The sequence below is a fragment of the Stegostoma tigrinum genome, chromosome 7 (assembly GCF_030684315.1).
Source record: "Stegostoma tigrinum isolate sSteTig4 chromosome 7, sSteTig4.hap1, whole genome shotgun sequence".
NCBI classification, from domain to species: Eukaryota; Metazoa; Chordata; class Chondrichthyes; order Orectolobiformes; family Stegostomatidae; genus Stegostoma; species Stegostoma tigrinum.
The window spans coordinates 49,199,918-49,216,416 of NC_081360.1; the positions used below are offsets into that span (position 1 = coordinate 49,199,918).

At 38.5% G+C, this 16,499-nt stretch overlaps 1 protein-coding gene across 2 annotated transcripts in view; it reads right to left on the bottom strand.

Moving 5' to 3' along the window:
* Window positions 1–16,499, bottom strand: part of LOC125453928 (integrin alpha-6-like) — an 85,084-nt gene that overhangs the window by 9,271 nt on the left and 59,314 nt on the right. Inside the window, exons 14-25 of one of the 2 annotated variants that reach the window (XM_048534086.2) lie at window positions 15,969–16,087; window positions 12,646–12,841; window positions 12,083–12,163; window positions 11,830–11,909; window positions 10,762–10,836; window positions 10,534–10,636; window positions 10,197–10,370; window positions 9,390–9,488; window positions 9,187–9,303; window positions 8,979–9,077; window positions 5,995–6,120; window positions 1,927–2,063 (exon numbers count right to left, since the gene is read on the bottom strand). In XM_048534086.2, the coding sequence (XP_048390043.1) occupies window positions 1,953–2,063; window positions 5,995–6,120; window positions 8,979–9,077; window positions 9,187–9,303; window positions 9,390–9,488; window positions 10,197–10,370; window positions 10,534–10,636; window positions 10,762–10,836; window positions 11,830–11,909; window positions 12,083–12,163; window positions 12,646–12,841; window positions 15,969–16,087 (1,380 nt within the window). In that variant the 3' untranslated portion in view covers window positions 1,927–1,952. The remainder of the gene's footprint in view (window positions 1–1,926; window positions 2,064–5,994; window positions 6,121–8,978; window positions 9,078–9,186; window positions 9,304–9,389; window positions 9,489–10,196; window positions 10,371–10,533; window positions 10,637–10,761; window positions 10,837–11,829; window positions 11,910–12,082; window positions 12,164–12,645; window positions 12,842–15,968; window positions 16,088–16,499) is intronic. The other variant, XM_048534085.2, reaches the window with a different exon arrangement.

Consider the following 16,499-nt stretch of genomic DNA (forward strand, 5'->3'; position numbering starts at 1 on the left):
TGGACTGTGGGAGGAAACCAGGGCAAACCCACACAGACATGGGGAGAATGTGCAAACTCCACGCAGACAGTCGCCCAAGGGTGGAATTGAACCTGGGTCCCTAGCACGGTGAGGCAGCAGTGCTAACCACTGTATCACTTCAACAGTTACTTTTTAAAAAGTAACTTTAGTACAAAAGAATACAGGGTAGAGGGTCACAGGGGTTTGACTCTTGGTCTGTGTGGAGTTTACTGCTTGTAGCCAGAGAATCGTAATTGAAGTGTTGTAACTGGCTTTTCCAAGGTCTTACTGCAACAATGACTCTAGAACATTTAGTTTCATTTCTAAAATACTTCAGACAAGATGTTTCCTATGAGTTTTAGGATTGTACTATTGATGTCAAATAGGGGTCAGAAACCTGGCTTTGACTTGCACTGACTTGGCAATGAATGCCAAAGGGAGGTTCACCATTGAATGAAGGGTACTGGTGGGATTGTGAAGGTGGAATGCCAATAATACATTCGCCAGCACTGAAAAACAACAGAATGCCTTTTCAGGTAAACGAGGGAGAGGACACCCAAAACATAAGCACCCATTCTCTAACAAAATCATAAGTTGTTGGTAAAACTCAACAGGTCTGGCAGCAGCTGTACAGAGAAAGCAGAGTTAATGTTTCAGGTCCAGAGACCTTCCTTCAGGACTGAAGAAAAGTTCTGAAGGGTCACTGGACTCAATGTTAACTCTGCTTTCTCTCTACAGGTGCTAGTTTTTTTCATTTCCAGCATCCGCAGTTCTTTGGTTTTTTTGCACCTATTCTCTAACTTTTTTAGCTGTAAAGTAGGTGGAGGAAGAAAACTGCCTTAACAGTCAGGCTATAGGACAGCCTGTGGCTAAAGATGAAACCAGAGATGACCTCTAGGTTTGTCTAAAGCGATGGCCACTTTCCAGTTCATTGCTGGATAACTGCCTCCAGACAACTATGCTGTCCCCAAATGTACCCAGGAGCCTGGAAGGGAACTGGCTAAGTTCAGTCACTCTCCAACAATGTTTTCAAAGAGCTACCCGTGCAGTGCGCAGTATAGCATGGCATCTCCCAGCCTCTTCCTGGAAAATGAACCTGGAGTGGGGTGGAGTTGGCAAACTGACACGGCAGCCAACAGCACACACTTATACGCGCTCCTGCCTTCGAACTCAGCCCTATATTTTGACTTGTGAAAGGAAAGAAACACAGACTATAAATATCTGACCAACAATCTCAAACAATAATTCAAGGTCAAAACGGTTCTTTGTTAAAGCCCATTACAAAACATGCAATATAGACATGCAGCAAATTTATCAGTTCTGTACACAGCATTCCAAACAGCAACAGAGGAGCAGTAAAGAAAGATCTTTCTGATATAAATTCTGAAAGTTGGGACCTGCAAAAGAACTGAAGAATGAAAGCTCCCATTCCCAGCAGCCTGAAGAGAAAGCACTATTTCCCACATAGGAAGTTTCCATGCAAAAGGTCATTAATAGGCTGCAATCAACACGCAAGTACCTGATGTCGGAATTAATTTAATAGCAGCTTTATATTACATGTCTAGTGTGTAACATATTATTTAATTTTCTCTGTATCGTTTGTGAAGAATAACATAAATTCAGATTTTTTAATGACTGCATGTTAAAACTAGCTGAATAAATATGCCACTAAAGACAGTATAGATGGTAATTCATGTAACCAAAAAATTTTTTTCTCATTTATTTGAATGCCATGTCAATTTTATATTCTCCCCATTGCCAAAGCCCAAAATCATAAAGCACCTCAGTGATGGAGAAAGGATTTGATTAGATGTTAACGCTGTGCGTTTGTGTCTCCCTTTGAAGTAAACAGGGAGTAAAAATGATGCCAAGCTCCACACACCATGCCCCTCCAAGCCGTGAAGCAGAGACCAATGGTCTATTTACCAATTAAGGAGGGAAGTGAGTCAACATTATGCATCAGAAGTAAGTCTTTCTTTGTCAGACGGCTGAACGGAGATCTCAGCCTTGGAATACCAAGGCTCATTGTGAGAAGCTTTTCTGCTTTTCCTGAAGAAACCAAGCTACAAGAAAACAAGTGGTGTAATATCATGATGTTTTTAAAACGCCAGTTGACAGTACACACTAATGTGAAAAGCTGCACAATTAATAGTAACGTGGGTGCAGTTATACAAAACACATGCTGTTTCAGAACACATTCATCAGAAGTTTTAAAATGCATTTCTTATTTGAACTGAATACAGTATTCAGAGACTCTTTGAGGCCCCTGTACATTGTACTCAAGAGATTAGTGGATTCGTCTGCTGTAGAAATTTTTTGGGACTGTTGACAAGATTCAATCAAATACCAATCAAAAAAATCTAACCAAATGTTAAGAATCTTTCAGTATCAAGCTCGAGATGAAAAGGTTTACAACACAACTCAATGAGATATGTAAAAAATAAACTCCCCCACCCCATCTCATACCCTAGTGAACAAAGGAATTATTCAGGAACCATAACCAGAAGGTTCCATCTCTGTCCTGAATTAGTGAAATTGAATGCAGTGTGCACAAAATAACAGAATCAAATGGATCATTGATCAATACTTAGCCTTGATCGTAATCCAAAGATCTAAAGATAATGAACTTGAATAACTAAGTTTGGTGAAAAATAGTGAAGTTGAGTCATAAATTTTAAGTTTCTTTTTAAGGTTGGTACGTAGAGTCATAGCAGGATACCTTAGCTTTGCCAGATGCACATTCTGTTCCGGGGGAAACTCTTCTCATATTGTGGGCAATCATGTATGCAGGAAGTGAAATCAGCCAGGGGAGCTAAAACTTTAAGTTTCAGAGCTTCAGCACCAACTGGCACCACTGCAGCATATCCTTGAGGCTAACAGACACTTGAATAGCTCATTTCTGGGTGTGTCCAGCCCCAGCTTTACAGAACACAGGCAAAGAAAGAATGGACACCACCAGATCATCAAGGGAAACGAAGCAAGTGGGGTAGGGTTTATCTGAGTGCATCTCACTTTCCAATTGATATTCTATTCTGAATGTTGATGAGGGAAAAAGGTTCCTGTGAGGTGTGAAGCCACAGTCACGTCTATGGCAGCACACATGGCACCTGCTGAGGAACCATAGGAGAGCAGGGGCAGTAGGGGAAAAGACAGACAAACAATACTAATTGGGGATTCGATAGTTAAGTGAAAAAACACATGAATCTAGAATAGTTTCTTGTATGTCTGGTGTCAGGGCCAAGAATATCACAGAGAATGCAGTGCATCTGGTTATGGGATGGTGGGTGCAGGTGGTGCTGTTGTTAACAGTTCTGAGCAATGGCCCAAATGGAGTATCAATAGCATAGGTAGAAAGAGAGACAAGGTCTTCTGGGCAGAGTTTAGAGAGCATGGCATAAGATTAAATCAAAAAGATCACAAATGTAGTGATCTCTGAATTGCACCCACTGCCATGTGCCAGATCAAGAAATGGTGAAGTGGGGGATTTTAGATTCCTAGGTCACTAGGAAGCCTAGGTGTACACCGGCCTACATCCTCAACAAAGCCAGGCCAATGTTGTTCCAGGGCAGTTTGCCAGGGTTTAAACTAACTTGGTACAGTTGACTGGAACCAGAATATAGAATTCCAAAGGAAAACAAAAGTTCACAGAAGATTGGGAGAAACACAGTGCGTTTCAGTAAGAAATCAAGTGGGCAAAGATTAACACAGAATACTATAAAGTCTATATTATTTGTAGTGGATGCATGTGAGTGCACAGGCATTGGTATGGGAGATTGGTAACTGTAGGCATAGGTAACTGTACAGGAATACGATATTGTAGTGATAACAGGCAGCTCAAGAAAAAGGGATAGGACAAGGTACTAAATATTCATTAGATGAGAATGGATTTGCCTTGGATGAGTTGAAAGCAATGACTGATCAACCAATCTCTGCTGAAAAATGGGTCACCTTTAAATCGGTGGTTCATGTACAGTATAAGTAAATATGTATTTATGAATTATGATGTATTTATAAATTAAGAGAACCATACTGAATCTAAAGAATTCAGAGGGTAAGTTTAAAAAAAACAGAACAGAACTTGCAGCTAATACAAAATAGAATTCAAAAGTCTTCCATAAGTTTATATATAGTTGATGGGTAGTAAGTCGGGGTTTGTGGGGGAAAAAAAGGATTTTTATGCATGGAGACAGGGGACGTTGCTGATGTTTAAGTAACCAGTTTGCTCGTATTTCATTTCCAAGGAAGTTAATGCTGATAAAATCATAAAGACAGAGGTGGTGCTTGAGATACTGAATGGGTTAAAAAATGATAAATAGAAAATATTAGATGGGCTGGGTCTACTGCAAGTTGCTAAGTCACCAGGATGAATTATGTTGCATTTGAGGATTTCAGCAGAAGCGGAAATTAAAGAGGTGCTATTATCTTTCAATCCTTCAAAGATGCACTGAATGTGCCTAAAGATTGGAGAACTGCAAATAAAAAAGGTGTTGTGTTAAATCCAGCAACTACAGAGCAATCAATTTAACCTTGGTGGTGAAAAATGTTTTAGAAACAAGAATTGGGATAAAACTGGCAGTTGCTTGAATACCTGTGGATTAATGAATGAGTGATTTATGTAAACTTCCAAAAAAAAATTTATAAAGTGCTAAATAATAATTTTGTCACCACAAACCCAGGAAATACAAAGTACCAGCATGTTTTGGAAATTGGCTGTGTGACAGGAATCAGAGCAGTGGTAGCCAGTTGCTTTTCATCTGGCAGGACTGTATATACAGTCAAGTTCCCAAGGGGTCAGTACCAGGATCACTGTTAATCTGGATGTATTTTAATGATTTAGACTTTAATGTGCTGGATACAATCTGCAGATTTTGAAATACAAAAACGGAACCTGAGATACAAAATTTTTAAGTATAGTGAACAGTGGGTAACCAAGAAGACAGACAATTTTGGTGGAACGGGTGGCAAATTAAATTTAATGTAAAGAAATTTGATGTTCTTCCTATCAAAATGTATCACAAGTACAGGCAAAAACAAAGAAATAAAAGTTTGCATTCGGAGGGATGAGGGCTTAGATTGGAGAAGCTGAGGATGATCTTTTTAGAGAAGACTGGAAGATGATTACTGGATGGATCATGACAAAGCATACTGACAGAATATGCCATATTGCCAACACAAACCTAATGACCCAACTAGCCATGTCCTGCGTTGCACCCATTAAAAAAACTGAACTAAGACAATTTATGGAAAAGCTTTTATAATATCAGACAAGGATCCTACTGAATTAGAATCCTGTAAACTCTGTTGGAATAAATATTTTCGGGTATAGGGTAATAGTAGGACAGGTTCAGCTGTAATACCCTCCAGCAAACAAACACTGTTGTCTGGTATTACAAATGTCACTTAAGTGAAAGACCAGAGAGCTACCACCATTCTTGAAACAGTGATCCAATGTACAGGTAGCACTTCAAGAGGCAGGAAAATGCTCAGGAAATATTAATATCAAGTTACACCAGAGAGATGAAAAGTTCAAAGCTCAGCTTGAGCGAAGTTAGCTTTTCTCAGGCACAGTATCTGAATAGGGGTCTCCTAAGTTTGGAAGGAAGAAAGCCAGTCATGGCTCATGCTTCCAGCTGCCACCAAGAGACGTTTTTTGGGACAGTACACATTCAGGAAAGTTTTAGGTGAGGTCAAAAATCAGGCAGAGCTGGGATGGCCTTCCTGAATGAATGTAAAGCCTTAACTCACTGTCAAAGTTCAAACATGCAGAATGATAAACAGAAAACTTAGGATGAAATAAAGCTGTGCCCTGCCATGTATCCTGGATAGACAAATACAATCTACTGAACCAGAGGCTTGGTATGCAGAAATCTTTACATTTTTTACAAGTTCAAGCTGTACCCTCCCAACCACATGTGGTTTGATGAATCAGCAAGAGGTTGCAAACCAAATTTCTTTGAAATTAGCTCTGCTTGCATCATCCTTAATGCCACTCACCTTCCATAATAAAAATACTAAAAGTGCCAACAGCAAAATTCCAACCAGGATAGCGACAAAAATGATCCACCAAGGAATTCCAAAGTAATGATTCTCAGTTTTTTCAGGGAACACTGTGACTCGCACCTGAAAGAACAGAGTAACAAAGTTGCATCTCAGTTTTTTTTTTATAAAGACACATGATGGACCATCTGTCGCTACTTATTAATTTATAATCAACTGGAAATGTTAAGTAAATTAAACATCTTCCAATGTGGGAGGCTCCACTTGCATCGACTTCGTATGCTCTTTGGCCTACTGTATAGTTGAAATTACCTGCATGTGGATGAGAGAACTACATGGAAATTCAGGATGCAATGTTCGAATATTGTGTGGCTTTACCCATCGGGAAACATGTGAGAAAGGCATACCCCATCAACTACTGTTTCTTGTGGAATTGTCAGCAGAGGGCCCTATCTGGCAGATGTCTTTTCACTGATCTAGAAACATCTTATTTAGTAGTTTAACACCATGATGATGTTCAAAGCTACAGCAGGCGCTGCCCACACATTTGAAACTGTCTTCACACGCATTAACATTCTAACTGCTCCCCTTCATTCCTCCAGTTGTTGTCCTGAGTCAATTACTTGCTAACCAGTAGCGAAAATCTTTCACAATTTACTTGTTCAAAATCTTTCATAACCTTGTAAATTACTGTTTGATCATCCTTGAAATTTCTGCATGAAATAACTCTACCATTTTGTATTTTCATTCTGAACTGCTACTAATCTGGCCCTTCTTTATGATGGCTTTAATGTCACTCCTCACTCTGGGATGCTCAGAACTGCACACTAGACTCCAACTGTAATCTTTTCACCATGTTTAGCAGCTCAACATCACCCTTTTATTTTTATATTCAATATAGATATAAAAAAAACTTGCTTAATTACTAAAAATTCGGTAACTCATTTTAAAAAGCATCACTTTTTAAGAATGTACTTCCTTTCTTCAAAAAGGAAATAACGTATTTTCCATGCATAACTGGTCACCGAGTTATCCACATCCCAAGCTGAACATCCTCCTGTCATTGTCCCTCAGAGTTGGCCATCCACTCAAATTCGACATCAGCAAGCTTCAATATAATCCTCTTACGTCTTTTTCCAATAATTTATATCATTAGCAAACAAAAGTGATCCTAATACATAGATTAATCTAATGTAGTGACCTACATCCCACAGAAACAACTACACTTTCATTTATGGGCGTATTCAATACAGTAAAACATTCCAAGATACTTCATAGGAACATGATGAAAGAAAATAAGGAGGAAAAAGGAAGAAACAACCAGAAATAGATTTTACAGTAGGTGTGTGAGTTGTAAGGACCATCTTAAAAGGAGGAGACACAGAGCCATGATGGAGGAAATTTCAGAACTCTGGACCCAAGCCACCAAGTCTTTGCACAAACTTTATATCCTAGCCAGCTCCCTATCCATACGGTTATGATATCCGAATACCCCAATTTATGTAACATCTTTTACTGGATTCACACATAAATGAAAAGTAGACCTACTCAGACAAAACTATGTCATTCCTGTACTACAGCTAGAATATTATGTGCATTTCTGGAATCCACGTTATAGGAGAGATGTGATAACACTGGAGAGGGTGCAGAGGAGATTCACCAGGTTGCTGCCTGGGCTGGAGAGTTTCAGTTGTGAAGAGAGATTGGGGCAAACTGGGGTTGTTTTCATTATAACAGAGATTGAGATATATAAAATTATGAAGGGCATAGACAGGGTAGATTAGGAAGAAACATTTCCTGGTAATGGTGGGATCAATGACCAGGAGTCATAGATTTAATGTGAGGGACAGAAGGTTTACAGGATATGAGGAAAATCCTTTTTCACCCAGAGGGTGGAGGGAATCTGGAACTCATTGAATGTAAGGATGGTAGAGGCAGAAACCCTCATAACATTTAATGAGTATTGAGATGTGCACTTGTGATGTCAAGTCTTACAAAGCTTTTGGCCAAGTGCCAGAAAATGGGTTCAGAATAGTTAGATGGTTGTTTGTGACCAGAGCAGACACAATGGGCTGAAGGGCCTTTCTCTGTGCTGAAGATCTCTATGACATTATGTCCTGATTTTACAAGTCCATGTTAATTGTCCTGGAATTAACTCTTTTCTTTACAAATTTACTATGTTGGAACTATCAAAAGCATCCCAGACGTTTACCCACAGTGGACAATGGAATTAGTACGTCTACATGCCATCGTTCCTTAATGTTCTAATGAACATAAAACATAAGCTAGGTAACATGTTTCAAAGAGATAATGGGAACTGTAAATGCTGGAGAATCCGAGATAACTAGGTGTGGAACTGGATGAACACAGCAAGCCAAGCAGCATCTTAGGAGCAGGAAAGCTGATATTTCGGGCCTAGACCCTTCATCTTCTGAAGCAGGGTCTTGGCCCGAAACGTCAGCTTTCCTGCTCCTAAGATGCTGCTTGGCCTGCTGTGTTCATCCAGCTCCACACCTTGTTATCTCTGACATCTTTCAGACACACCTTCAATCCAATTCAGTATTAAATCGGTGATCGCAAACGTTATTTATCTCATATAACGTTATGTTAAATTAAACCATGGGAATTTTATTTTGTCCAAAAGATTTTGTTTTTTCTCTACATCCGATTTATGTAATGGTGACGTGTCTCACCAACTCCAGCCTAGGAATTGAGTCTCTGCTAGAATTTGGATCTTGCTGATTTTTAGTTTGGCTGATATGAATTCTGTGGTTTCAAATCGGGTCATTTGGACTGCTGGGAGCACAAAGAAAGACAGGCACACAAAGTCAGTAACTCATTAGTGTGCCACAGTGCCAAGGCAGCACTGAGCTCAAGAAACTAATGAATTATTTTACTCATTTAATAATAATTAAAATTAATACAAGATAGCACAGCAAAAGTCTGTACCTTTACTTTCTTCTTAGTCACAAGTAAATTACCTCAGTTTCAGCATTATTAATCACAATGTTTTTGGCCTGAGATTCAGCAGTTATCGTGGCTTTAACAATGATGTCAAGGTAATTCAATTTGGAAAATTCCTGTTAAATAATGGTAAGTATATTAAAAACACAAGATTGCATTAAAAAATAATTTTAAAAGCTCACATATACAAAAAGACTAGCAATCACTATTCAGGTTCATATTTACCTCTAGGAAAGTGGTGTTCCATAACCGTGAACGTAAAACCAGGAATGCACTGCTATCAAGACCTTGAAGGGGACATTTTATATCAACACATCTAGTATTTTTCTGCCGGTCACAATCCTGTAGAATGTTTACATAGTCTCAGTCAGTTTTGGAATGAAAAGAAATTTGAAACAAAAAAGTGTTGGATCCATATCTGCACTTACTAGAGTTATATATTTTCTTTCAGGAGAGGAAGTGAATCTTGACTTCTTAGGTCCATTGCCCTCAAGCTCTCTTCTTTTCCTTATTTGGTTAGGAACTTCCTGAAATAAAAGTAACTGCAATTAAGTTACAAAAATCACGCAATAATCAGTGAATTGTGTCTGCTAATAGATATTGTCAATAGAAAAGTACATCTGTGACCTAACCAGGACACAGAGATTGAGGTTTTATTTCCAAATTGTGCTGCATTAATTGATCTCAGCTGATGTAGTACTTAGGGCTCCATAAACACTTCACTTCCCAGGTAGAAATTGAGGGAAAAAAACTACACTAGCATTTCTGAGCCTGATCATTACATGGTCTCATTGCTAGAAATTACATGTCTCAGAAAGAACAGCTACATGGGAGAGCTACTAGAAGACCATTCTCCTCTGCCAATGTTCTTAGTGACAGGAGAGTAAATATCTGCATGACAAAAACTATGTAAACACTCTACATCATTATGTCACAATACTTGTTTCTCATTCTTCCCCCTGTGTTAACATGTTTCCTCCCCCTTGCTATTAATTTCTTTTTCGAAGGGACAAACAAATAAGAATAAAATGCTGGCTTCTGTGAAAAGAAGAATACTCTCTGTAAATCAGATTGCTTACTTAAAAATATCTAAATACACGTTGGGCTGTTTGTATGAGAAACACCCAACGATGTTAGTGACAGCAGAACTCATCAAGAAAGCAATGCTATATTATAAGACACAATAACCCTGTAAGTCAGTTTCAGCTTTGAATTAAAAGCCAACTATAAATTACCTTTAATTTTCTATTATTAATTTCATTACTAGGCATGCATTGAATATTATCAATGCCTTTTGAATCAATTTTCACCAAATAGAGCAGCCATTTTCCATTGTTTATTTCTTTTGGCCACCTGATTTGTAGCCAGGTAGTGTTGAGAGTTTTAAGTGATGTGCCCAGATTAATTATCTGTGGGGAAAGAAAACATTTGAAGTGTAAATCAATATAATGCTTTTCATCATTTAATGAGTTACAGTCAATCTTTAGGCAAGGTTTTAAACTAATATTTTATACATTATTTGACATCTAATATATTAAGGAAACGTATTTTTAACGATGCTGCTACACTTACCCTGAATTCATACTGAATCAAACTCCCTACATTCTCTTCAGTTTTCATAGCACTCTCACCAAGTGGGGAACCTCCAAAATAAACCTGAGATGGTTTGGCAACACTGATAAAACAAATGACATTACTTATGCTTCAATGTTTACACTATTTACTTTTCCTACACACGACACAGACACAATAGAGAATATGTTCATTCCAAAAGGACAGAAAGCAGGACACTTTACTCACCCAACCAGAGACAAAAGTAGTTCAATCATAACTTGAGCAGAAGCAATTGTTGACACATTTGCCTGTTCACTGGTCCTGTAAATGGAAATTAAAGTCTCAGTTACAAAATAATTGATCAATCAAAATATTAAGGTTGGCTTTTTGATAGTTCTGCTGATCAGGGCACAGATAATTAGGAAGATCACAAGTTGAGGTTTAAATTTGTTGATGCTTGGTGGAAATAAATGGCCATGGCTATCTTAGTAACCTGGTGTGGCTTCCCATTTTTGATCATTATTCAGTAATCTTTTCAGGAAATACTTTATGCTCTTATCTGGTGTTCATGAAACGTAAGAGCAAAGGGATCTCGGTGTCCTTGTGCATGAATTATAAAATGTGCATATGCTAAAACAGCAAGTATTTAAGAAAGCTAGCAGAATGTTTTGAGGGTAATGGAATACAAAAGTAGGGAGGTTATGCATCAGTTAAACAGGGCACTGGTGAGACCACATGTGAAGTACTGTGTACACTATGGGTCTCCTTATTCAAGGCAGGATGTAAATGGATTGGAATCAATTTACAGAAGATTTGACAGATTCATATATAGAATGGGCAGTTGTCTCATAGGGTAAAAGTTGGAGAGGCAAGGCTGGAGATTAGGGTGACATGATTAAAACATCCAAAACCCGGAGGAATTTTGATGGGGCTGATATGGAGAAGAAGTTTTCTCTTATGAGATGATCAAGAGCTAGAGGCTACTATTTAAATATCGGGGTCACCCATTTAAAACAGAGCGGTGGCAAAGAATTTTCTCTCAGATGGCATAAATCTTTGAAACTCTCTTCCTGAAAAGGTGGGGAAAGAAGAATCCTTGAATACATGAAAGGCAGAAGTGGATTAATTTTTGTTTTAAGCAAGCTGATGAAAACATATCAGGGTAGGGAATTTGTGTAAACAACCAGATTTGCAATGAAGGGCAGAAATTGCCTATCCTTGCTCCTTATTTATAAGGTGTTATTGCCTCTTCAGCAGCTGCAATTTTAAAATTATATTAATTTAAATAAAATAGAAATGTTAAGTTGGCCTTACGTATCCAGTTGTAGACTGATATTGAGGTTCCTAGTGTCCAATGTAATTCCAGCAGTGCTCATAACTAAGTAGAAAGTAACCTAAAACCAAAATGGCTGCCATATTAGAGTTATGTTCAAGACAAATCAGAGCCTTGTGCAAAGTAAATTAATTCAGAAAATGGGCTAATGTTAATTTATCAACTTTATACTTAGGAAGTATAAACAAGTTATATACATAATTGACTAACAAATTGAAGTGAAAAATAACTTGCCTCAGATCCTCTTTTTAAGGGATTTCCTAATTCGCAGACTGCTCGAGACCCATTCTGATTTGCTGTGCATGATACTTTGTCCTAATTTAAAAACAATGCCATACGTGTGTAAAATGTCTGTAAATTTCACAATAAATAATCAAATAAGTAGGTACAGAAAAGAGACACGAATTAAGAAGAATTTAGCTCTCCTATTGGCTTGTTTGATTAAAGTATTGCTGTGTATAACCCTTGGTGAGATAGATTAGAAACAGACATGCTCAAGGTGAGCTAACTGCTTCCACTTGGAAATGTACAATTTGGTGAATTATTTTGCAGTAGCAAAGGCTGGGAGGAAATTGGACAGGATTTCCCTTTTGGATGTTGTTTTACATCCCTAAAAAGGCATTAGGTGCTGATGATGTTGGGCTCCAAAGATGCCTAGCTGAATCACACCCACTAACTGTCTCACAGGGTTAGCTTGAATGTGTCATGTTTCTATACACCTGCAGATCTACAAGATCAGTAACTTCAGCACAAGGATGAAGAAAGGGAATTACTGGAGAAATAAATTAAGCACTTACTGAAGTTAAAGTTGATGTCAGAACTCGATAAGTAGAGTATGTTAAAGTGTCTGGAAATGTTGCAGTTAGGTGAGCTTCATGTGCATCATCCCCATCTTCATCTGGTCTTTTAGGATCTGATGGCTTGTTAGTAACAGTTATTTTTAGAACTATGTCCTTCTGGTCCTTTAATTTAAAGACTGGAATTTTTTTATCCCTGAAGAAGCAGAACAGTAGAAGAATGTATTAAATTGTTTGAATTTGTTCATATCAAGTTTCAGTCCTGCCCCAGTTTTGAAAATCTCTTAATGAAAGTCACAAATGACATTTCCTGTGATGAAGTTAAATTGTCCACACCATGATTCTTGACATATTGAGGCACACTATCCTCCAAAAGTGCTTCCCCATGGTTAGGGGATCTGGTTCTATTCATCAGTCTACATCATACCCAGAAATATCACGACTGACAACATCTCATCCTGCACCAATTCCTCTAGTGACCCCTGTGTCTTCTCATCTATGCTTGAGCTCTCCTATTTTTCATCTACATGCTGTCTTCAGTGGCATCTCAAAACACAGCATTACTTTTCACACATAACATCACCTCGCTACCTCTTCACTGCTCCACAATCTAAATCAGAAATTCAGAACTTCATGAGCAGAAATTTACTCTTAAATATTGAGTAGACTGATGTCAATTTTTAAAGAAAATTCATACTGGGAAAGTGGTTATAACCGATAATGTGAGCATTTATTGCTAATTCTGAACTCTTCTTCAGAAGTTGTTGGTGACCTGCCTTCCCAAATCACCACAGTCTGTGGCACGGCTACACCCACAGAGCTGTTAGGAAAACAATTCCAGTGTTTTGACCCGGTGACATATTTCCAAAGTTAACACAGGTGAGTCTTGGAAGAGAACTTGCAGCTGGAGATCCATATTCTGCTGTTCTTCTGACTGTAGAAGTGGCTTGGAAGATGCTGTTAAGAAAGATCCCTGGCAAATGGCTACACCAGAGGTGGTGGTTTCAGAAGGTGAGCAGATTTAAGGTGGTAATAGGGAAGCCAACTGAATAGGCTGCCATTTCCTGGATAGTTTTGACTATTTTTCACGTTACTGCATCCAGCCAGCTCAAGTAGAGAACATTCCATCACACTACAGATTTGTGCTCAATTAATCCTGCTTTTTTTGTAAGAGGACATTTCTCGGAAATTTTCCACATTGTCATGTTGTTGCCAGTGCTATACTTAAAAAGGACTGCAGAGCTTCCAATTGATCCACTAGCAGTGGACATCACTTAGCTTTGCCAATACCAATTAACGTAGTTTTTCTATTTATGTGGTTGCTGACTTGCTTGCTTAGCTAGCATGTTTGTTTTCAAACATTTAGTCACTATGCTAGGTAACATCATTAATGCACCTCTAATGAAGTAGTGTTCTGTCCCGCTTGTTATTTATGTGTCTTGGTTTGTTGGGCTGCGTAGCATTACTTCCATATGCCTAACAACTAGGAAACAAATCCTGAAATGATGCCACCCAGCCCAAAAAACTGAGGCACATAAATAGCACGTGGTACAGAACACCGACAGTTCACCGGAGGCGCACTGATGTTACCTAGCAGGGTGACAAAACATTTGTGAACAAACGTACTAGCTCAGTGAGCAAGTCAACAATCGCATCAACAACCCAAGCTACAAATCTTCTCAAAAACCTTTTTTCTATTTGTTAGTAGCCCTATGTTCTAGCTTCACCAGGTTGGTATGTTATTTTAGGTGTGCCCAGGCTTTTCTTGGCATGTTTATTTAACAAGGCCTCAGCCTTGATGGTAAAGCAAGGCATTTGGCAGTTACAGTGATGAAATGCAATTCCAGTCCAATTCTGAGACAGTATATCAAATCTGAATTTAACCCATTTCATATGGTGGTCTTGCTAAAATATAACGGAGCATATCCTCAGTGTGAAGCAAACTCTTTTGCACAAGGAAGGTCTCTCCAAATAATATTGTCATGCCAAGATGCATCTGTGACAGCTAGATTGGTGAAAACAAGCCCAAATCAGTCTCTCCCTCTTGTTGGTTTTCTCACCACTTGCCACAGGCCCGAACTTTCCTCCAGTACTAGGCCAGGTGAAGTGTTACCAAGCTGCTATGGGTGACAGAAACCTCCCACACAGAATACAGTCTGTTTTGCTTGTTATCATCAGCCCTCTTTGAGCTGGTGATCAATATGGTGAAGCAATGATCCATCAGTTGAGTGAAAGCAATAGGTGGTATCAGCAACATCATTCTTTGTCCATGTCTGAACTGAGGCTCTGAGACTTCGAGGAGGTCCAGATTCAGTGTTCAGGACTCCCTGTCTGCTGAGTGGACACCATAGTTAAGAATCTACCACATTGCTGTAGGTCTAGAGTTACATCTCAGCTAGAAAGAGTAAGTTTGGTCGATAAAGAACATTGCTGAACCAATTGGCTTCAGTCCCCACTGCAATCACCATTTACTCACCAAACATTTAAGAGCCTGAAACCATGACCAAGGCCAATTAGTTCTACTCAAGATTCTCCAACTTTGCCTTTGTTACCTCCATTGGAACTATTCCAATATACTCCTGGATGAGCTCCCATATAGTACCCTTGGTAAACTTGAGATCATCCAAAACTCCATTGCCCCTATCCTTCCTCACTCCCCTAATATCCGTACACTTGCTGAGCTTCAAACGAGACATCAATTTTAAAATTTTCACCATTGTTTTCAAAAGCACCATGGTCCAGGCCCACCTAGCTCTAATTTCTTCCAGACCCATGCTGCTTCAAGATATCGAAGTTTCTCTCATTCTGGCCTCTTTGACTTCCTCGATTATAGTCACCTTTAATGATGAGCATGCCTTGAGCCACTTGGACTCGAAGTTATTAATTTCCTCACTATTCCCTTCCCTCCTTTAAGTCACTCCTGAAACATTTACTTTTGGTCAACTATCCTATTGTTGCCAGCAAGGCTCAGTGCTTCACAGTTTTAGATATTTTAGTGAGTGAAAGGTGCTAAATAAATGCAGTTGCTCATTTGAATTTGTATTTATATAACAAGACTAAAGCTTCTCAGTTTTGGAGATGTAGATCTGCAGTATTCTTGGTTATTTAAGTTAAAGCATGACTTCTTTTTATTTACTTCTCCAAAACCTTTCTAAGTGAATGTTAATTGACTTAACTATATGTGAACTATTACCAAGTTCACACATCTTAAGATGAAATGTTTTACTTCGATCATTACAGCTTTTAACAATAACCGAACAGATCCATTTCAACACTTTGTCTAAATGTTGAACAAAAACCCAATTGGTCATTTAAAGACTTACTTCGGTAAAGGAATAAAATTGTTCTGCTGGTTTTGATCCCTGGAACAAAATTCATATTCTAATTCGAGATTACTCCTGCAAATGGCATCAACACCACAGCCTTCCTTCAAAAATTCAACCTGTATCAAAATAATAATTAGAGAAACCATGACATTTGCGTGAACCACACTTACAGAAACTATTCAGTGAACAGAAATCTTAGGCTAGCCCACGACAAATTGAGAAGCTCCCTATAATGGTGCTCAAATGTATACAGCCAAACTAAATGAACACAGAAGCAAAGAATTCTGCCTGTGTAATTTGCATTTGCACTTCAAATTATAGGGAGTATCACACCGAACTAATACGATTTCCTATACATTTCAATGAACATAAACTTTGGAATTGCAAGATTTTTTTGCATTTAAAATATGGAAAGATTCACCAGAGAATAAAATTTTCTTCTCTTTAAATGTAAGAGTGTTTGTTAGGTAACCAAATAAGCTCAAATTGTGGTTTCAGCTTGCAATGCAGAATGAGTATATTGAAGGA